Source organism: Podarcis vaucheri (genome assembly GCF_965113315.1).
Source record: "Podarcis vaucheri genome assembly, chromosome: 1".
In the NCBI taxonomy this organism is placed as follows: Eukaryota; Metazoa; Chordata; class Lepidosauria; order Squamata; family Lacertidae; genus Podarcis; species Podarcis vaucheri.
Genome location: NC_138759.1, coordinates 74,227,565 through 74,250,100, shown reverse-complemented (window position 1 = coordinate 74,250,100; position 22,536 = coordinate 74,227,565). Strand labels below are relative to the sequence as shown.

Genomic DNA, 22,536 nt, shown 5'->3' with positions numbered 1-22,536 from the left:
CTAGAACTGAGTTCCGGCCACTTCCAGCTGGAAAAAAGCCCTGCCTACATCATATATGATGTCAGGCCCAGCAAAGGATGGCATGGTTTGCCCAAAACATCCAATATCCTGGGCCCAGTTGAGCTTGATTAGGCCCATAAACCATAAAACAACATTCAGCTTAAAAGATAATTCTCACATTTCTGCTATGCATATTAGAAATACCTGCTAGTCCATGGATTAATTAACATTGTTTCAATGAATTCATTGCAATGCAATCTGCAATTTAAGCATTTTGTTAAAATGATGATAAGTGGTTAACTTCCACACAAAAATTAGGAACAAGATGCTACTGCATTTTCATAATATCAGTATTACAGGGGTAGTATTAACTCATTTTATTTTTGCTCTGTATTCTCATAACCTTGCAAACCTTGTTTTCAAAAAACCTTTCTAAATAGGTGGCCCAATCAGATAGTACTTTGCAGTTCATCAATAGTTTAATGTTTATATTCCAGTGAAGTATGTTGTTAGTCCTCAGCGAGAAAAGTAAAACTTGCAAAGCGCAAGAGAAATTAATGAAGAAGCTACAAAAGTATTTGACAATATCAAAATGGAACTCGTATAGTTGTCTTTTCTTAAACCATTTTCCCAAATGTGTGTCTGTTGTTTCCTCAGAACTGGTCTGTCTCGTTCTCCTAGATTTCCAAACAGGAAAGGACTGTGTAATGAGATGAAAGGAAACACCAAAGCTCTTACGCCATTCTATTTTATATTAATCTCTGCTACTGTTGTAAACAAGAGAGGCAAATGAAACATTTTCGCTTTGTGTTCTTACCTTGAAATGAATCAATCTTGGCTTTAATTAACATCCTTAATCTTGCAACCTCTTGTCTTTTCAGTTCATCCAGCCTTGTTCTCACATGATGGCTAACTAAATCTAGTTCTTTGCTTAACTTTCCACTCTGTCAATAAAGCAAGCAATTGATAAAGGTAGTCAGTTAAATTTTTTTAGAAGGTAACTAAGTTCTACTAGGTTCTCAACAGAAAGAAGACGATGAAGCATTTCACAACTGACATGTTGCAACTGGAAGGACATATTACCTCCTTTTATCATGGAAACAGAACCCAAAGTCTAACATCCACAGGTTCCATATATAATAAATAAATGAGTACAGTAAGCCAGTTAAGGATGCAATCCAATTTTTAGTCCAAAGTTGTGTGAGCACTATGTTGCTGACAGAGAGGTCTTATGCTTAGAAGGCCTTCCTTTTTCACTTAGGGGTGGTGGAACACAATGCATGAAGCTGAGATAGATAAGCAGTACTTCCCTTATCTAAAGAAAGGAGGAAGTCCTGCACAGAAACCTCCACACACTGGTGCTCCCACACATTCTAGGAGCAGCTAGATAACACAACCCTGTTTAATATCTGATCCCACTGTGAATGGTTCACTTTGAGAACCATTGCTATCTGCAATTGTTGCTGTCATATTATCATGAAGGAGCTGAAGGATGTTCACAAATTTATCTGGGCAGCCAATTTTTAGAAGGACAGTTGACAGAGCATTACGATTTACAGTGTCAAAGGCCTTAGTCAGGTCAATAAACACCATATACAGGGGTTGGTTTTGCGCTCTGCATTGTTCTTGAAGCTGTCAAGCAGTGAAAATCATGTCCACCGTACCCCTAGAAGGTCGAAAACCATTTTGGGATTCAGGAAGGGTAGCCTCAGATATTGTTAGGAGACGGTTTGCTAAGATCCTTGCAAGAATTTTGATGTCCACAGCTAATAAAAAGATGCCTCGATCGTTTCCACAATCCGTTTTATCGCCTTTTTTTAAAAGAGACTGATAATTTAGGCATCCCAAAGTCTGTGCTGGAATCTCTTCTCTCCCCCAGACCTTTTTGATGAGCTTGTCAAGTTGTTGTCTAAGTTCAATTCCACCCACTTTGAAGACCAGCAGGTATCCCATCAGGTCTGCTGGGTTTGAGAACAAACTCCATGTCACCTGTATGGTGTACTGGCTCTTATCAGAATATAAGAGGAGCCCAGCTGGAGCAGACCAAAGGACCATCTGGCCCCACATCCTGTTCTCACAGTGGCCAGGGAGATGCCTATGAGAAGCCCACAGGCAGGGCTTGAGCACAACAGCACTCTCCTTGCTTGTGATTCCCAGCAGCTAATTCTCAGAAGCATACTCCCTAACACTGGCTCCAGTAGCTATTCTCCATGAATTTGTCTAGCCTCCTTATAAACGACAAACCAGAGTACAGTGGTACCTTGGTTTTCGAACATAATCCGTTCCGGAAGTCCGTTCGAGTTCCGAAACGTTCAAAAACCGAAAGCAGAAGCCTCAAAACACAAGCCTCAATACAGAAAACTCAAAACAGAAGGTGTGTTTTCTGTTCGACTTCTGAGGCGCGTTTGAAAACCGAGGTACTTCCAGGTTTCTGCATTCGAGTTCCGAAACGTTTGACTACAGAGGCGTTTGAAAACCGAGGTGCCACTGTGCTCTACTTCTCTCTTATTTTTCTAAACAAGCTGCATGCTTACACAGTTAAAACTACATACCTTTATTGCCTCTATGTCGGCTGTCTGGAGCTTCTCTCTGAAATGTTTGTCTGTCTCGAGGACATCTATCACTTGCCTGAGGTACACATCGTAATAAAGCCCAGTATCCTTCAGGAAAATGAATATCAGTTTGGTAAAAGAGGGCCAGGGAAGAAAAGCGTTTCTCTTTCTATAGAGATGTTTCAGATTAAATTAGGTGCGATCTTTAGTCCAGCTGTGATTCTAAGACCTAACTATCAGTGTCCATAATGTTTTATCTAGCGGTGAAGATAAAAAAAAATCACATGAAGCAGCTATAAATACACATTCTTTGGGGAACTGCAACTTCTGTGGATTTAACTGAGCTCTTTAGAGATGTCGTTTATAAAGAAAACTCAGTAGTACAGAAGAGGTTATAAAGGAATAAATAAGATATATGTGATATTTTCTCTATAGCTTTCCTTCCTCTGTTTTTCTTCTAGCTTTAAGAACCCAGTTAATTTTAGGTCTCAAACTAAATGAGATATGGGGAGGTCAGTGACTGGATCCCCATGGTTTCTATAAGTTAAAATCAGCCAGGTTGAGCCCAAATAATATTTGGTGTCTGCTGTTCCGGTACAGAAAACTTAAGTCCTTTTCCAATGTCATATGGTCTATCCCTTTTATTAAATGGAGGATTTCTTTTCTCTGCTGAGAAATTTCCTATTCAAAACACTGGATAAAGTGGTTTGAAGTCAAACTGCTTTCTCTGAGAGTCAAAATGGTCCGGTTAGTTCATTTCCTCACTCTAATTTTCTTCTTTTTTCTCTCTCTCTCTACAATATTTTCACAAAGCTAACAAAAAGAAGAAGACCTAAATTCAGACTCTGAGTGCCACAGATGGCCCTGAACAGTATTAATACATTAAATTCAGAAATAAAATTCCATCAGTTCAGCGGTAATGGTAATATACACTTATGATATTGATGCCATTACAAAACATTTATTTCACTTACCGGATTATCTATTTTTGCATTCTCTACTTGTTCTTCCGCTTTTACCTTTGTCTTGTCTATGTCTATAGGCACTGCTTCCAGAGCAATAGCAAGATAGGTCAGGAGCAAAAGACACTGTTGTAAGAAAACAGCTTTCCATCTTATCTGAAATAAAACAGCAAGTATTTTTTCTAAGCATGTAACACTCTTTATCCAGGATCGCTCCTATGGCAAAAGCAATCACGTCAGAAGTATGAGGAATCCCAGATGCATGCCTTGTCAATTTAAAAGAGGCTAAAGTAGAACACCTTTTGGTATGACAGGAGTGACTTATAGTCACACTCTCATGAATTCAAGCTGCAATATTGGAAGTGGGCCGAAACTGAGGTGTTAGCATTAGTGAGCAGTATGAACACAGTTCAGGACTGGTACTAACTATGAACACAAGTTTACACATTTCTGGTTAATAATGCAAAAGATAAACATATAAGACCATATGCAAAGTGTCTGGTAGTGGCATCTTGACATGTGCCATCATATTCTGTACTATCTTCATACCATTTTTATAGTACCGTCCTCCTATTCATTTTCACAACAACATTGCATACTCCCTTTTTACAAATGGAGAACTGATACCATTTTCCCAAAAGGCTGTGCTGGCATAACAAATTTGTGGGGTTGAGCTGCAGAAGTAACCTACATGAACCAGACCACACTACAGTTGAAATAAATCTATGAAATCCAAGCATGTTAGCTTAGCCAAACGGTGGGTCCAATTATCACTGATCCTACTACTACAACAATTTAGTCCCTGAGCAGTTCCAAGGGAAAAACAAATCAGGTGTTGGAACTTTCAAACCTTGGAAGAGCACACATCAACAGCAGAAGATAAAGTTTATCTGTTGTTGTTTTGTCTCACATTAACAAAAAGCAGCCTCTCGAGCTAATATACCAGGACAGCTTTGTACTAAATATGAACTACTGGTTTGCAGACACTAATAAAAATATTATTGCTTATTCTAAATATTTCATTCCATATTTCACAGCTTCGTTTGTTATTGTAATAATGCCTTGAAACATTTCCAATAAAATAAGCCTTTGCAACACCAGTACAGCAGCATGTTTTGTGATATCGTCTTGGCAGTACACTCAGTCCTAAGCAAATGCTGAGTGGTCAAAGATGTACTCGGGTCAAGCTGTACCACAACATCATCTCACTAGAACCAACTGTGCTGTCACAACTGTGTGTTGTTTTCAGTATTATCCGTCTTGGAAAGCTTTGTGACTGGTCAGGTTCACTATGGCTGCATTAGAGTTTTAACCAAACCAACCCACTGGGGTATATTAATTTCTAGCTCTCACTTGTATGGCAACTTTTGTTAAGCTATGGCCTCTACTAAAGGTATGTGGCAGATGAGTGTATGAACTGACCCAATCTTAATGATTCTAATCAGAAGTATTAATAAGAAAAAAGAAACCTCTTACATGGAGGCAGTGCTTTTTTCTGGGGGGGGTGCAGGGGTACGCATACCCCTAAACATTTTGTGAATCTAAGTTTGGCCTCAGTGAGGGACAATATTTCAATATGAGTAGGAAAATGAGAGTACACCTAAACATTTTTTTGGGGGGGGGGGCGGAACGGGACTGCATGGCGGAACTTCACCCTCCAGTAACCAGAGACCAGCATTAAGCTAATTGCCAAATGGCACCTTAAACCTAGGTTATGGTCACCACAACCAACAGTCTAGTCACCTTTTTGCAGTGATATTTATAACTAAAATTATTCTTATAACTAATTTCATTTCAACACTACTTTAATATTTTAAAGAATGAATCTCAAAGCAGTTCATCACACCAGCCACTGTCTATCACCATCACAGAACTGTAGAGTTGGGATCCTGAGCATCATCCAGTCCAACCCCCAGGATACTGGAATAGGCAGCTGCCCCATACAGGGGTTGAACCTGCAACCTTGGCATTATCAACCTCTAACCAACTGAGCTATCCTGATTCTGCTGCTACCACTAGTGCACGAGCAATTACAATGCCAGTATCCAGCATCCACAGTAGCAGAGAAGGTAGAACTAAGAAAACATTAGGGAACAATGGACTCAAAAGGTTCATATCGGAGAAATCAGGACTCTTACGCCATTCTTTGGACCTGAAGAAGATAAAAATCTCAGTAGCCTGTGATTCAGCTACACTTGCAATTTGTGTCTCTTTGCAAGCTAGGAGCAAAGTGGGATAGTCAATGAGCGACTAACAACAGCAAAACATTTATCAGGACTAGGGATTAAATAGGACCCTTCGCTGGGGTTTTTGCTCTGAAATCAACAGGTATTTAGGGACATCCCACTGTTTCATTTATGATATGATACAATAAGCAGTCACAGCCCGTTGTGTGACCATGCATAAATTATCATGGGTTCACTTTCTGTAGTAGCAAGCTATAGTAGCATGGCAAACATATTATCAAATGCAAAGTGGTATGTCCTTAGATTATCAGCACCCCACATTCAAGAACTATGGAATGAGTCTGATTTTGAACGCAGACAGGTATAGCTGTGAGTCACAGCTCTGACGTGGAATGCATAACAAGGGTAGTGACTCCAGTTGATGCAAAATTCATAGATTCAATGATGACGGTGAGCAAAAAGAAAGCATGCCCTTTTAAATTAATAGATACACACATCAGCATAACAAATATTAACTATGGACTCGGAACCATGTATGCTTGCATTGCCCCGCCTGGAGGAATTCTACAGCTTCCAAAAGCCTCTCAGATTTCCCAGAAAACACAAGCATATCCTAAAATCCTAAATGGGAATTTAGGCCAGTCACTCAATTTTATTGTATATAGCCAAAGGCCTTTACAATGGACAACAGAGAATATAAGGAAAAACTTTCATCTAAAACCATACAATGTAACCTATAACAGTTTACAACATAAAAGAAACATTAACAGTTAAGATTGAAGTGTGTTCACAGAGTTGGAACGGATCTTTTTGGCTGCCAGCGCAAATTTGGCTACCTGGTGTGTAATGTATAGATGTTTATCTGCTAGGAGTTCAACTGTCACTTCCTGTGTGGATCAACCTGGAAGCCAATTAAGAATTGGCAATATAAATTTTCCTCTGGGCATTGTATACAGGGGGCAAATCAGCAGATAGTGTGTAATGTCCTCTACCTGATTGCATCCACATATACATTTGCGATCCATATGGGGAATTCCCCTATATCTCCCCTCTATCTAAATATGCTAAGGGCATCTGTTGGAATCTTATTTCTACAAAGGCCCTGTGTAGTTGTGGGAAAGTCAGAGTCTCAAGGTAATGGGGCCTTGAGTGACTGGTCTTAAGTTGGGGGTATTAAGTAGAGTAATGGGGGGCAATGATGGATGCTCTGTCTTGGTTGGCATCCTGAACAAAAATCCAATTTCTAAGGTCACGTGGGCTACGGGCTAAGTAGTTCTCCATTTGAAGATTATAAGCTTATCTTGGCACTTTTGTGCCCAGCCCCTTGTCCTTAGTTGCTCTAACCAAAATGGGGATTTAGGAGGAAGTCAAGACACATAAGATTGCACTGTGAATTTAACCTGTCTCATCTTCCAGCATTTAAACACAGCAACCAACATAGTAAGTGTAAGACTGTACAGGCCAATTTGCTGAGTGGCCAGCCCACTGCAATGAAGACAGGAGGTTATGAAAGCTTACTCTCAGCAATATCAACCACAGGCATCTACAGTTAAAGCATAGTAGATTTTGGGGAAGAAACCCTAGCGAGAACCTGCTTGCCAGTGCCAGGATAGATAGATCGAAGGTCAGGCCACATATGTTCATGCTTCAAAGTTAATCGCCCTGAAGAAATTAAACAGTTAGAGGAGCCAATTTACATTTCACTTCTTGGTTAGCATTTTTTATTATACGTATTTTAAATTAGTATTTTATGCCACCCTTCAATATAAACATTTACTAGGTGTTTCAAAAGAAAGAAAAAATCTACACAATAGAAGGGAACATAACAATAACACTAAAATTCAAAACAAAAGCAATTAACATCTTGGGAACATTTATAAAAGTTTGTCTGGCACTAAGAAGATAGTTACCAGGCTAAGCCTTGCTAGGGGGAGAATTCTACAATTGTGGCACCCCAACTAAAAATGCCCTTTCTCCAGAAACCACCTGTCCCACTTCTGACAAGCAGGGACATTTGGAGAAAGGCTTCAGATTATAATTTCAATGCACAGGGAGACATATAGAATTAAGTAATTCTTATCGATACCTTCAAGGACTAGCTGCAAAGGAAAACAGGGCTGCTGTCCCTTTAATGCCTGCACAAAAGAGGGGATTTTTGGCAGGTGATCCTTGGCATGCGGAGGTGAGAAAAGCTGCACCTGCAAGCTTCTGTGTCTTTAATACTTGCAAGTGTGGCTTTTCTCACCTCTCCTGCTAGACTACAACCCCTCCTCCTGCCTTTTCCATACTCAGTCCCTCATGTTTGGTACTCCTCATGTTACCAGAGGGAGAAATGATAACAGAGCAAGTAGCACTACATGAACCCTAGTGAAGGTTGTTGCTCCTGCTGCCTCACATCTGGAACAACCAGATGTAGAGCAACTGTTATTCGATGGAATTTGTACTGATGACTATTTTTTAAATGCACCGAGCTGAGGGGGTATAAAATTGAGAAGATCCATTAGGGGGTGACAAATTTTGGGCTCACTCAAGTCCAAAGATTACCAAAGTCCACTCTGCAGCAGGAGAGCGCCATGGTCTTCAAACCCTGCTGAAGGACTTCAAAGAGGCATTTGACGGGCCGCTGTGTGAAACAGATTCTGGGTTAAATGGATCTTCTTAGATTCACAGATGTCTTAAGTATCAAGTGGCTGCCTCTGCCTGGAGGGAGAAATACTTTGGCAAGCTGGACATAAACCTACAAGTTTATGATGACTTCATATCGTCCAAACAGAAATTTACCTTATACAGTGGTACCTTGGTTGTCAAACAGCTTGGTTCCCAAACAAATTGGCTCCCGAATGCCACAAACTCAGAACATTTTTAGGAAGCAGAACTTCCGACGTAGCTTCTGCGGCTTCTGATTCGAGTGCAGGAAGCTTTTGCAGACAATCAGAAGCCGCACCTTGGTGTTCAAACAGTTCCAGGAGTCAAACGGACTCCCGGGACAGATTACGTTCGACAACCAAGGTACCACTAGAATATTAATTACCTTAAAATACTAAGGGAGATATTTTACACATAAATTACTAGTGAATATGTGCATGAACCACCACTTGACTCCTCTACTGTTGATGCCTGGCAGCTGCATGTGCAAGCTGACTCCATGTTTATTACGGCCTCAGCCCAGTATACCTGAAGGAGCATCTCCACCCCCATGTCCAGGCCAGACACTGAGGTCCAGCGCCGAGGACCTCTGGCACTTCCCTCCCTGCGAGAAGTGAGGTTACAGAGAACCAGGCAGAGGGCCTTCTCGGTAGTGGCGCCCGCCCCGTGGAATGCCCTCCCATCAAATGTCAAGGAAATAAAACAACTATCTGACTTTTAAAAGAAATCTGAAGGCAGCCCTGTTTAGGGAAGTTTTTGATGTTTGATCATGTTTTTAATATTATGTTGGGAGCCGCCAAGAGTGGCTGGGGAAACCCAGCCAGGTGGGTAGGGTATAAATAATAAAAATATTATCATACATTACTATTTTTATTGAAATTATATACCGTCTGATACCCAGAGGTCTCAGGGCGGTTTACAGTCCATTCATATGTGCCGTCAACACCAAGGCAGAATTTTCACATTGCCTTACACCTATGATGCTGAAAAGCCAATTCATGATTTGGGAAAGTTATATTTAAGAGCTTTTGATCACACTAGCTGGCTCTATAGCTCATCCGAACACAAATTAACTGACTGGCCAAACAGGAATTCCCTCATAGAACATAGTACCTTTCTCCTTAAATCCCTTTACTGGCTTCCTAGCTACTTAGCATCTGTAACAGCCATATTTTCCCGAGCCTTAACCCTGTCTGGCCTCTCCCTCTTTTTTTCTATACTGGTTGAACTGGGATGGCTGGAGTAATGTAATTCTCCTGAGATCTGTCAGCAGAAGACAAGATCTTTTCAACTCTAAGCCATAGCCAACCTGCTTTAAGATGACACGTCATTACAATCTATGTGCCTCCCATCCTCCCCATCTCCTAATTTTGGTTTCCAGAGGGATAGCCATATTAGTCTCTTGCAGCAAAAATACCAAACAGTCTTATGCCATATTTATTGTTGTAATAAATTTGTTAGTCTTTAAGAAGCCAGCAAACTCTTTTCCCCCCTTTTTTTCTTTTTGAGACATTACTGACTATAATTTCCAAAGGAGGCTGAACTGTAAAAAAATACTCAGCCTCCCCACTCCTCTTTTTTTCTTCTGTACAAGTTGGAACTTGTAGAAAAGCTATCCTGGATATATTCTTTCAAGGTTATGTAAGTCATAACTTACCAAAGAAGCAGAGTATGTATTTAGAATACATAACATTTCTTTACGACTTATGTTTTCTGTATTGTTTTTAAACCTATTTTTGTTGCTTTTGTTGTATGGCTGTAAATCACCTTGGGACTTATTGTGGAAGGTGATTCACAAAATGATAAATAAATGTAAACATGCACCCAACAATTTTGTTGAATACCACCCTTTTATATCCACAATGAAAATATACAATAAAATAATTCCAATTAAACAACATAGTAATGGAAGTCGGAGGCTCAGATAAAGAGAATGCCTGGGTAACCAGGTGTGTCTTCAAAAGCTGGCAAACACCAATACTGATAAGGCATCTCTTATTTCAACAGCGAGCATGCTCTGTAACATCAGTGAAAAACCTTCCTCCATATCACCATAAGCTGATAATTATTAGACTCCGGCAAGACTAACTTGATTCCATTTGATCACCTCAGTGCCCTTACCAGGAAATGTAGGGAAAGTTGGTCTTTTGGGTAACCTGGTTCAAAGTTAGATCTTTTAATCCTATATCCTGTCCCATGATATAATATCCTATTCCTAAAAAATCCTTGATAAACAACTGCCCATTTTCTTTTAAAAGTACAAAAAAGGGAAAGATTCTGGTTTATATGGATATGCTTCAATGGATTTCAAATATCTGGATACTTTGAAAATATTTCACCTCATACCTCTTTCCTTCAGGTTAATTATACCCCGCTAAGAAAGTGATGCAAGCCTCAAAAAAGAAGGAAGATCTTGCTAAAGCCATTCTCCACAGTTGCAACATTAAACAGTCAAAATGTGGTCTGTGGTTGTACCTCAAATTTAACTGAACATGGTATTAGGTTTGATGTTCTTCCAACCACAACGAAACACTTTGATGTTGCATTTTCTCCAGTGAGCTCAATACAACTTACGTGCTTCTTCTCCCATCCTCATTTTATCCTCAGCCTAACCTACATTGGAAGTTTTTAAACAGCAAATAAAGCAAAAACGCTTTAAAATAATAGTGACTGGCCCAAGTCTGTCAGTAAGCTTCATGGCTAAGTGTATTTGGGGGGATTAGCTACTGCATCATACTTGCTCAGACATTTAATAATTGTTTTATACAGCACCATCATTATTCCTGAGCCCACAGAGGATGCAATGAAAAATGCAAGAGAGAGACAAGAGCAAGAAGGGATGAATGTAACCAAATGCAGTTACACCTTCTTAAAACTGGTCACAGTTGGAAATGAGGATTAATGGCATGAGGATTAAGGGGGTAAACCAAGGCCACCCAAGAAAGGGTGTAAGGAGGGATTTGAAGGAAGAGACACATTGCATATATATTCAGGGAGGAACATTTTTTCCTTTCTCAACTTTTGGATATTTCCAATAATACATGTCAATATATTATTTTTTTCTATAGCCTTTTTAAAAGGAAAAAACAAAAAAGCACCAATCACAGGAATGGGAAAAACCTCCAGGTGCAAATTCCTTCTCAGGGGCACTCTTAAACCACTTTCAGCTGCACCAACCAACTTGTTTCAGGCAAGACAGGTAAGTTAACAATGTGGTTCTATTTAGCATCTAATAAATTTCTGGCACCAAAGCAAAGGTATTCCTAATAATTTGTTTAACACCACCACAAATCCATTACATCAGGAATGGGGAACCCGTAGCCTTCCAGATATTGTTCAACTCGAAATTGCAACAGCTCCAGCCAGCATAGCAAATGAATTAGCTGTACTGTGTGCTGGGAAGTCTGTTCATCTGGATGGAGGTGTGCAACTGGCTTTAAATGGAGTCTGCACATCCTAAAGGGCCAGGCACAGAGCTTGTAAGTTTGTCTTCTGAGCCAGGAGAGTCCTTGTCAGAGGAGAACCAGGAGCAGCCAGCCTTACTACACTTCTTTATCGTTATTTGTCACTTTACAAGTTTCCTGCAAGGCAGAAGGGTAAGAATGCAATAGAAAATTTTTCAAATGGATGAATTTGCCCTTGCTCTATGTGGAGCAGCTGACCAATCAAAAATGGAAAAAAGATTCCCACCCATGTGAAATGAATTACCTTGCTAAATTCAGTGATGGCCCAATTCCCAAATAAGGCGGTTGACAATACTGTAAATATTAAAACCGTTCTTCATTTTCAAATAAAGATCTTATTAAATTGAACAACGCAGATAAAATCAGATAATGTGATTATGCTGAAATAATTGTCACAGTATAAAAGCCACAATCACTGAAGTCCTCTTTTAATCTTCTGAGAAGCCAGGGGGGACCACAGGTACTGGCAGTGACATAAGAAATGAGTGTCAGAGGTAGGCATTATTTGTCATCTGCCGAGGCCCACACCTTTCCAGCAGGCCATGACCAATTCCCAACATCTCCTGGCTCTGGTGCTGCTGCTCCTTCCTGCTGTCTCTACCTGCTCACCTGTCTTCTCCGAGTATTCAAGCAGTAGCAAAAGTAACAAGAAAGAACAACTCTCTCCCTTTGGGCAGATATGCGACTGAGACCAGAAGAAGAAAGCAAGTTAATGGTTAGTTGGGACATCAGTGAGGAGGTAGGCACACTCAGGAATGGCACCCATTGAGGACATCGTGCACAAGGGACCTAGCCAAGACTAATGCTATCCATCTTATCTGAACATGAAGCCCTGAACTGCATTAAAACCAGTTCAGTCAAGGTTTTCTTGTGAATGTAAAAGAAAGCTTGCTTCCCTGCACACTCCCCCCTTTTTTTACACATAACAAGGGCTATGATGAATCAACAGGTCACTGCTTTCATTCATTGCTAGAACCATTTTATTTCACAGTGTTTTTAAAGAACTAAACAATAATTGTTCTGATAGCACAATAAAACAAAGTGGCAATATTCTACCATTTAAAGGAAACAACCCACGTGCCTACATCAAGGAGCTGACTATGCTTACCCACAGATTAACTTAAGTATAATTTCCCACACACACATTAACTTGGATGTAGCTGACATATTAAGGACACCTTGCATAGAAAATAGAATACAAGGATCTGAAACATACAAACATACAGCGTAAGACAGGCTTAAATATGCAATAAATGGGGAGCTTACTCATAGATTGTGGTCCTACCATCTCAAGAAGTAACACAGAAAACACTTGATTATACTTCAAATACTTTTGTACCCCAACAATATAGTAGCGTGTGTGTGTGTGTGTGTGTGTATTACTATTTGCTGCATTGTATATTTGAGGACAAGAGTTGCTCACATAATGCCTTTATCACTCCATCCCATTGATGAGTTAAGAAGAGTAAAACTGGGCATACTTCTGACTTTTTAAAAGCACACTTTTCCCCTAGGTGAACTGATGTCATCACAAGGTCACAGGCGTTAATTCTGCCATTCAAAAGGGAACTTTGACTACATGTGCTAGCCAGCATGAGTATCCCAGGTGCAGCTAACCCCTTGGACCAGCTCCTCTCCATCAATTTAACCGACACTACACTTCTCCTACCTTGGGCAAGCACACTTTCTCAGAAGGTGGCAAGCTCTGCAGGTGCCAACAATAGCCATGGCTCACCACCACCCAATTTGACAGCCCCTTAGTTGAAAAGCAAATCAGACTCCCACTTCCCACCCTGCCCACGGCTTAAAATGTGCTGCTAGAATAACCTGTTGGGCAAAGAAGAAACTTAAGAGTGACACCTGTCCACTGAGCTCATTACCCAGGAAGGGTCCAAGCAAGTGCACCATCCCAGCGGGCAGCCAGCTCGCCCCTTCTGGTCCAGCTTTGGAGGAAACCTGACTTACCTTTATCTCGCTGTGATTCATAGCTATGGAGACGGAGAGATCCTGAGCGTCTTCCAGCTGATGTGGCTTCTGCCTATTGTGTACTCGCGTGATAGGAGAGAGAGGCAGCCTACAGAGCCCCCAGCAACAGCAGCCCAGTTGCCAGGCACCTGGTGGCTTCTTTTCCGCCCGCCTTCCTGCCTTCCTCCCTTCCCTTTCCCTGCCTTCTTCCCTTCCGTCCTCTCAGCCTCTCTCTTCGCCGATACACCCCCTTGAAGCAGATCTGTAGCGAAACCTAGTTCCCCCGTTCCCATAGTAATAGGCACCACCTCTCGGAGCACGCGGATTGGCGGAGCCTGTCCCCCTTCTGGGCATCGCGTAGGGCCACGATTGGGCGACGGCGAAGCAGCCGCGTTCGGTTGCGCAGGCGGCGAAACAGGCCTGGGGAGGTGCGTTGCGCTGGGGGAAGGTACGTGGCGGTAGCGGCGGTGGGCGGTGCTAGTTTGATTTCCCCGCCCCCCCCCGCTCAGTGACGCGCCGCGTTGAGGAAGAATAAAGCCGGGAGGGGGCGGTGAGTTGATGTAGAGGAAGCTGCCAGCGGCCAAGAAGCCTTGGAAGAAGAGGAAGGGGGAGCCAGAGAGTTATTCATTTTGAATCAATCCTTGTCCCTTGGTCCCAGCATCTGGAATTTCCCGGAGAAGGAGGATCCCCAGGCGCCAGTAAATTCAAATCCCTCCAGCAAGGCAGAGTCCTCCAGAACAGGCAAACAAACAAGAAAATAAAGCCCACATAGCTACATTAAAACAAAAAATATATATGTTGTGAACCGTCCTGTGATCTTTGGATGAAAGGTGGTACAAAACGTAAAGGTAAAGGGACCCCTGACCATTAGGTCCATTCGTGGCCAACTCTGGGGTTGTGGCGCTCATCTCGCTTTATTGGCCGAGGGAGCTGGCGTACAGCTTCCGGGTCATGTGGCCAGCATGACTAAGCCGTTTCTGGCGAACCAGAGCAGCGCATGGAAATGCCGTTTACCTTCCCGCCGGAGCGGTACCTATTTATCTACTTGCACTTTGATATGCTTTCGAACTGCTAGGTTGGCAGGAGCTGGGACCGAGCAACGGGAGCTCACCCCATCTCAGGGATTCGAACCACCGACCTTCTGATCGGCAAGTCCTAGGCTCTGTGGTTTAACCCACAGCGCCACCCGCGTCCAAAAGGTGGTATACAAATTGAATAAATAACAATAGTAACAATAATAACAGAACCAAGAAGAAAGTGAAATAACAGAAGTTATGGTAAAAGAGTGTAAATAAACTTAGGGTGGCTTTGCAAATTTGTGTGTGTTTGCTTCTGCACTTCTGATACTGAAACGGAATGGCAGAAACATTGGTTCACATTAATAGTCCTTGCATCCTTCAACTACTTGATCTTTGGGCCTTTTGGAGGGCAGGAGGAGGAAATCAGAACCCTTTGGGTTACACTTAACACTGATGCTGAGCCAATGCAGTGGTGCAGTAGATCTTGTGGTACTTGGGTTGATGTGGCTATAATGCTAAAATCTCTGGATTTTGGGATAAAAAGATTTGAGACTCCTCACTACCAAGGAAATGTAATAAATGAATACTGCATAACACTTATGTCTCATCTCAAATGTAACTGATCTGTAGAGAAGACTTTACAACCTGAAAAAGAGACAATGCATGTACTTTTATAAACCAATAAAATCTTTCATTAAAATTATTTGTAATAAAATAATAATTTGAGACATCTAGAGAGAATTTGTAAAAGCTCAGATCATATCTACTCAAAACAATCTTAAACCCTATGTACTTGATCAAATGCTGGAGGGGGACTTTCATTTTCTGACTTTTATTTAAACTATAGGAAGTGTTTATGTTTTACTTTGGAATCAAGGTTATTTATATATGTATCTTCACATGTTCTTGTCATATTTGGGTTTTCTTTCTCATAAATCAAATTATAGAATGTGAATTATCTAGCTTAGTGCCTTTGTAATTTTGGTTTTTTCTTCTTTTCATTCATTAAGGGAATGTTTATAATATTTTTAAAGTTTTCTAACGTGTACTAACATCTACTCATACCAGAGAGGTTCTCCAAGATCTTATGCAGAGGAATTCCAGTTTGGCTTCCTGAAAGTCATAGAACTATAGAATCATAGAGCTGTAGAGTGGGAAGAGACCACCAGAGTCATCTAGTCCAGCCCCCAGCAATGCAGGAGTCTTTTTGCCCAATGTGGGGCTCGAACCCACAAGATTAAGAGTCTCATGCTGTACTGATGGAGCCATCAACCCCAATGCAGGATTTACTTTTGGGCAAACATGCACTTGAGTCAGGTCAGAAGTCTATCTAGCTGTGGACAAATCAAGCAAGACAAGATAGCAGTAGTATAGCTTAGATGAAGGGGGGGAAATTAATTGTACCGAATCCTTGCCCCTACTGAATATAGTAGCTCATGAAACACAGAAGCTTGTGCATCTGGTAAAATAATGCCATTAAGGGGGGGTTTTAAAGTGAACCACCTTGCAAGTCAAAATAGTTTTAAATTAAAGGTTGTAAACAAATGTGCTGTATATAAACATTTTTTTCTGTATAGTCAAACCTAAACACAAGTCTTCCAATTAATATGAATGCAGGGTAAAGGGGCTTCAGGAGGCGATCACTGGTGTATTAGGGGAGTTATGTGTCCATAGACACATAGAATTGTAGAGTTGGAAGGGACCATCTGTTGTGTTGTGGGGCTTATGCCAAATCCTATAGTCTCTCAGCTGGCAGATCTTCAATAGGCCTGAATATAAAACCATGTAGTGCTGCTGCATCTTAAACTTTGAAGAAATGTGTTTATTGCTGTCGGCCACATTGTTCCACAGTAAATGCTACCCACACACAAAATAAGCAAAGTGCTTTCACTACAGTTGGGATGATTATTTATACTGAAAAGAGGGAAACACACACTGCCAGTAATCCTCACAAAACAACTCTTCCATTTCTTAGCAGACAGCTGCAGCAAAACATGATCTATTTCCCAGTGAGAGCAAAAAAATCTGCAGACTGCCAAGTGTTTTCCTTTCCTTGAAAAAGGAGGAAATAGCACTTGGCAAAAACATACCACATACCTGTTGCTAAGAAATCTAGTTTCTTCCTGAAAATGATGCTTAATTTAGAATGCTTTCAGTGCCATGCATCAACTATCATTTCCAAGTCTATCAATTCTTGGGGTATATATCCTGGAAAATATATGTGGTTCTTCAAACCAATGTTCACTCAAAGATTTAGTTAAAATTAACAAACCTTCATTGCATTTAAATTCCTATGCTAGTCTCATTAAGGCTTGTTTCCATATGTTTTGGCAACAGAGAAGTTGCTGTCCAAAATCCCTTCCTCTTAACTCAGAGAAGTGTAGTACTGGTATACTAAAAAAAGATCCATGTGTGTTTCAAAGGCTATGTGTATGCACAATCTGTATAACAAGGCATGAACAGGACTCTTGTTACTGTATTTGCAATAACAAAAAGTGAATCTGTGGCATAGCTGTCAACTTACAGATTTGAAAATAAGGGACCAGCAGCCTTGAAAATAAGGGATCAGCAGCCAAAATAAGGGACCTGCAGCCTCATCTGTTCCAGGCACTCCAGTCTTCCTGTCCTCCTGCAGTCTGGTCAAACTCATGCTGGTAGCTTCAAGAACACTGTCCAACCAACTTTGTAACCAGAGGTTCAACTGAATAGAATCTGAATCACATGCACCACAAGGCCTATGCAGCCTCAACTTAAGATGGCTCCCCGGCCTGGCTTTGCACTGCAAAGTTTGCAATAGCACGTGCAACAAAATGGCGTCCAGCATTCAAAAACCTCGTCAGCTTGCATTAACTAGCCACACACACACAGCCTCCCCCCCTCGCCACGAGATCGCCAGTCACCCACCATTTTAGTCAACCAGCTCCTTTCTTTTCCCTCATAAGTCAATCAAAGGAGCCTCCAAAACAAATTCAAAAGCCCCCACTCCCACGAGATCTCCTTTCCTTTCCCCCCACCATGTGCCCCCGTTCCAGACAGACCTTTCCGCCGGCAAGGGTGAGTGGGCCGTCGATGACGTATCCATCCGATTCCGATCCGAGCACTCAGCACAGGTATCTTCAACTTCTGAGCCCCTCTGAGCCAAAGGCAGAAAGCCCAGCCAGCAGCCAAACGAAGCCTCAAGGGAAACCACCGTCACCTCTCTGCTGGGAAGCGCTGAGCAAAGGCGAGTCCCCAGGCAATGCAGATGATTTGATCAGCACAAGGCATGCAAGCTCCACCCCCCAGTCGTTCTTAGACTTCTTATTGGGTGAGCAACACAGCCAAGCAACACAGTTGGAGCCTCCCTCCTCTCTGGCTGGCAGGGAGGGAGGGAGAGGAGCTGCTTCCATTTAAATTTAAGGGACATCATTTAAGGGACATCCATCAATAAGGGACAGCAGCGGGACATGGCGCTGGAATAAGGGACTGTCCCTTCAAATAAGGGACACTTGACAGCTATGATCTGTGGCAGGAAACAATAGGAAGCTCAGTCCCCTTATTGCTCACACAGAGGAAGTCTGGCCTTCAAGTTTTTATAAGGGTGAGGTCTTGCCACATTACTTTGGCTATAATCCTATACATCCATCTTGTAGTTCTCCTATCAGGGTAGGGCTCGGTGATGAAAGACAAGTTGAAACACTTCCTGGCATCCACAAGGCTCTCAGATCCTGCCGCAGGGTCAATCCTCCTAATGCTGGGTCTTTTTTCAACAGATCTCATCTATTCTCCTGATCCTGGGGTGTTACCATTAACAACCAGCGCTGGATTTATGCGCAAGCTATGTAAAATACAGTTTCAAGTCTTGGGTTGTGAGGGGCATCTAAACAAGCAAGCAAACAAAAAATACTGTTATATTGTTTCTGAGAGTAACACCAGACTGGTATGGGTGCAGGATGGTTCACTCAGCTGCCTGTTTTACTGGAAGAAAGCTGTATGAGAGCACTTTGTTTCCTGTTCCAATGAAATAATACACAGAACTAGACTTGGAAGGGTTTGGCAATTGCTCCAATCTCCTTAGCAACTTCCTGTATCTCATTCTCACACTTTGAGAGCCGTGACAGTAGGCCACATAGAGAACAAAGCTTTTATAGTCCTGATAAAACATCAAAGGAAATAAATGTGATTTTAATTCCTGAAATTCCTTCTTAATTTCCATCGAGCACCAGTAGATACAGAACTGTCTTTATCACAAGAAGAACTTTAAATACTGAATAAATGAGCGCAGTTAAGGTCTTGACAGAGTTATTCAAGCGCCAAGCTGTAATCTTAAATGTCAGAAAGATGTACCCTCAGTTTTAAATTGTTGCTTCACTTGCCATTATTGAGGACATATCTGAAAAGAACATTTGGTATCTGTAGCAATTAGCATGCTTAAAAATTCACAGAGAAATGCCAGTCGGATACTTAATTTTAAGAATTACATGCAGCTTTCACTTAGTTTATTACACCAGTCTCTGCTGACAAAAAAAGCAATGTGGAATAAGCTTTGGATAATTCTTAACACATTAGCTTCAATTATTTTTCCGATTAACCACAGAAATTGTAGAGCTATGAGAAGATGCACAATGAAGTTGTTGTTTTGCTACGATCCCGTTTGAGAGTTGGAACTTCAAAACAACAGCCTTGCTGTGTGTGACAAGGTTTTCAGGTCTGGGAACACAGCAGAGGAGTTTTATTTGAAAGGCAATGCAAGGATATAAGGATAAACCACCAGACAACAATGGAAGTTTAAAAGCTTTATTTCTTAACCAAATGCTACACATCTAGGGTGTCCTCTCCCTTATGGAGAATTACCCTGGAAATTAGATAGGAGGAGTTATCCTGCCTAAACAGGCTAATCCTAATCCCTGCCCTGGCACTGAGAGAAAACTGCTTTTATGTAGACATGGGATGGAGAACAAAATCCAATCCCCCGGGGATCCAGAATGCCATGAGCATTTTGTGTATAATGCAGATCAGTGGAGGGTTGGTGGAGCAATTACAGCCAGTCTAGACTCTAGAGAATGGCACTGGCTGGCAGCTTCTGGCAGCGTTGCCACTGAAGAATTCAGCAGGAAGGAGGATGGAGATGAAACTATAATTAGTTGACTCTGCCTGTCATTGGCTCTGGCTCCACCTACTGTTGGGCTCCCTTCCTTTTGCCCTAGCAGTCTCAATGGGCACCAGCCTGTGAGTGCAGAGACAACCTAAGTGGAAAACAAATCACCTTTCCATTCCACCTGATGAAGGGTTCCATGTACAGTAATTAAAAATAAATAAATATCTATTTTGCCCATCTGTTTTTGTAAATTTTATTTGTAGTTTTTTATTTGCAGTTAACCCCTTCCCCCATTATACAGACACACACTGGTTGCCGTTTTAGAGCAACTGCAGATAAATCTCATTGTCATAGCTCTCCACAATCAATAGTCACATCTGCAGCCTTGGTTAGACTTTGTTTGAAGCTGCACAGCAATGTGTCAATTATGTCAAGGAACAACATGATCTCATCAGCAAAATATGAAGAAGCACAGGGAGGTGGATTCTTCAGGGTTTAGATAATTGGATATAGAATGGCCAAAAGTCAGTACTTTTGGAAGCACTAATGAAATAGAAAGCTGAACAACAAAATTAGTAATTGATTTCAGCGGCTAACATGGGTCAATTAGGTCTAGTACCCACGGTAAACATTTTATGCACTTACTGCCTGTGGCATGAAGTCCATACCCTGCATAGATTAAAATGTGTGAACAAACTTTAAAATTACGCTTGGCAATGCATAAGAACCATGCAGTGAGTTTTGTACATTAAAGAAGATTGAGACTTGTGTATCTTAAACAGCTGTCCAGGGGGCGCCGACTTATAAAAAATATTGGGGGAGCCTGCGAAAGCTCATGAATAATAAATAAGCTCATGAATATGCAGATAAAGTGGCGCCGCCTCCTCGTGAGCGAATAGGGGAGAGCGTGCTGCGCCTATTAATCAGCTCCGAAGGAAATTGGGTGGAGCTTTTGCTCGGGAGGGAGGGCAGGAGGCATGCAGCCCGACCCTGTGCATTTTGGGCTGGGGGAGGGGCGACGGTGGCGCTCTGCTGGAGGGGCGCCCGAGATTATTGAGGGGGCGGAGTCCCCCCAAACGAATTTTTGAGGGGGCTCGGGCCCCCTCAGGCCCCATGGAGTCGGCGCCTATGCAGCTGTCCCTCTTTTTGCTCACACTACGTGAGAAACCACTTTTGAAAATGGGAGAAGTTAAAAAGCAGTTTGTTATATGGCAAAAGGGTCTTCAATCCAAAAGGAAATAAGAATTATCTCAGGCATGCAGAAGCTCTTGGGCTTATATAAAAACTTATTAGGGGTCCAAGTTGTTTAGGGTTTTTGATATTAATTGAATAGCTTTATCTCGTCCATCGTGTTCTACTTTTTGGCATTCCTCTTGTTATTGCTGCTTCCCCTCCATCACTTAATAATAATAATAATAATAATAATAATAATAATAACAATTTTTTATTATTTATGCCCCACCCATCTGGCTGGGTTTCCCCAGCCACTCTGGGCAGCTCCCAAAAGAATTAAAAGCACAATAAAACACTAAAAACTTCCAAATTTCTTTTACTACATTCCTTTACTGAGTCTTTTTCTCTCTTTTTGTAGGATAATTAGTATTCTTTAGCCTGCAGATAAGTTGCAGTAAAAAAACCAAGCCAAGAATAACATATATTATTTTGCTGGTTCTTTCAGCGATAACTAGGCCAGATCAATCAGTTCCAACATAGCAGCACACTTAATGTGACCAAGTAATAAAACCCAGGATGGAGCTATGCAGATAGGAATAAGCTACTGTAAATTCTTACAGTCCATCCAGGGACAAGGAACCACTCACCTGGGCATACCCCTTTACTTTCCCTAGTCTTAAGTGAACAGCTGCAATTCCTTCTTGCTGTGTCACATTCCAGTGGGTGTCCTCAGGGCCCTCACAGGATTTATAAGCAACTTGGCAAAATATTCACCAAGGAGAGCAAAGCTGAAGGTGCAGCACAGTCCAAACAAACCAGGGTCAAGCGGAGGGGATAATTTCAGGTCCAAAACATGATCCAGAGGCAAAGTCAAGCAACGGTCAAAGGTCAATATCACAGGGAGTTCAGGCAAGATACAACACAGCAAAGCATGCAAATTTACACCAAGGAGCCCATAACCTATGTTGTTTCCAGAGAGCAGAAGGCCCGAGAGGGAGACCTTGTAAACTCCGTTCTTGTAGACCACACCCTAACCACAGCTGCTGGTAGTGAAGATGTTTCAGGAATTGCTTGCTTACAAGCCACGCAATGACTCTTGAGTCTGTCAACGCATACTATGCTGTTGTTCTTCAGCCAAGACCCGGACCTTTTGGTGCCAGTATTCCTGAGGACTGGAAGCCAGGCCCACCTTCTCCCGTGACAGCAAAAATGTTCCTCAGCAGGTATCTCCTCCTGATGGCCTCTCAAGGAGATCCTCAGCACTAGTTCCAGCTCCTCAAGGTCCTTGACATGTTAGGTGTCTGTGAGGGAAAGTAAGGGAGAGGAGAAAGGGAGGGGAACAAGAGCAACCGTCAGACTGAAGGAAAGGACAAAAGGAGAAGACTCAGTCTAGGGCTGCTTCAAAGCCTTTGGGTCCCCCTGCTCCACGCACACACACTCTGTCCTCCTTCCTCCACTTAAGTCTCCTGCTGAGCCAGGAAGCCCCCACCCC

At 41.9% G+C, this 22,536-nt stretch overlaps 1 protein-coding gene and 1 long non-coding RNA gene across 4 annotated transcripts in view; both read right to left on the bottom strand.

Annotated features, from left to right (window-relative positions):
• The window catches only part of NUCB2 (nucleobindin 2), a 37,493-nt gene extending 23,352 nt beyond the window's left edge, over positions 1–14,141 (bottom strand). The window contains exons 1-4 of the mRNA XM_082194409.1: positions 13,776–14,141; positions 3,527–3,670; positions 2,553–2,660; positions 818–944 (exon numbers count right to left, since the gene is read on the bottom strand). Coding sequence (XP_082050535.1) covers positions 818–944; positions 2,553–2,660; positions 3,527–3,670; positions 13,776–13,796 — 400 coding nt within the window. The 5' untranslated portion in view covers positions 13,797–14,141. The remainder of the gene's footprint in view (positions 1–817; positions 945–2,552; positions 2,661–3,526; positions 3,671–13,775) is intronic.
• A 5,415-nt stretch (positions 14,142–19,556) lies between these two features.
• Positions 19,557–22,536, bottom strand: part of LOC309516943 — a 7,324-nt gene continuing 4,344 nt past the window's right edge. For 2 of the 3 annotated variants that reach the window (XR_014213084.1, XR_014213085.1), the window contains exon 3: positions 21,009–22,345. This is a non-coding gene — a long non-coding RNA (uncharacterized lncRNA). Of the gene's footprint in view, positions 19,629–21,008; positions 22,346–22,536 lie in introns of those variants that run through there. The other variant, XR_014213083.1, reaches the window with a different exon arrangement.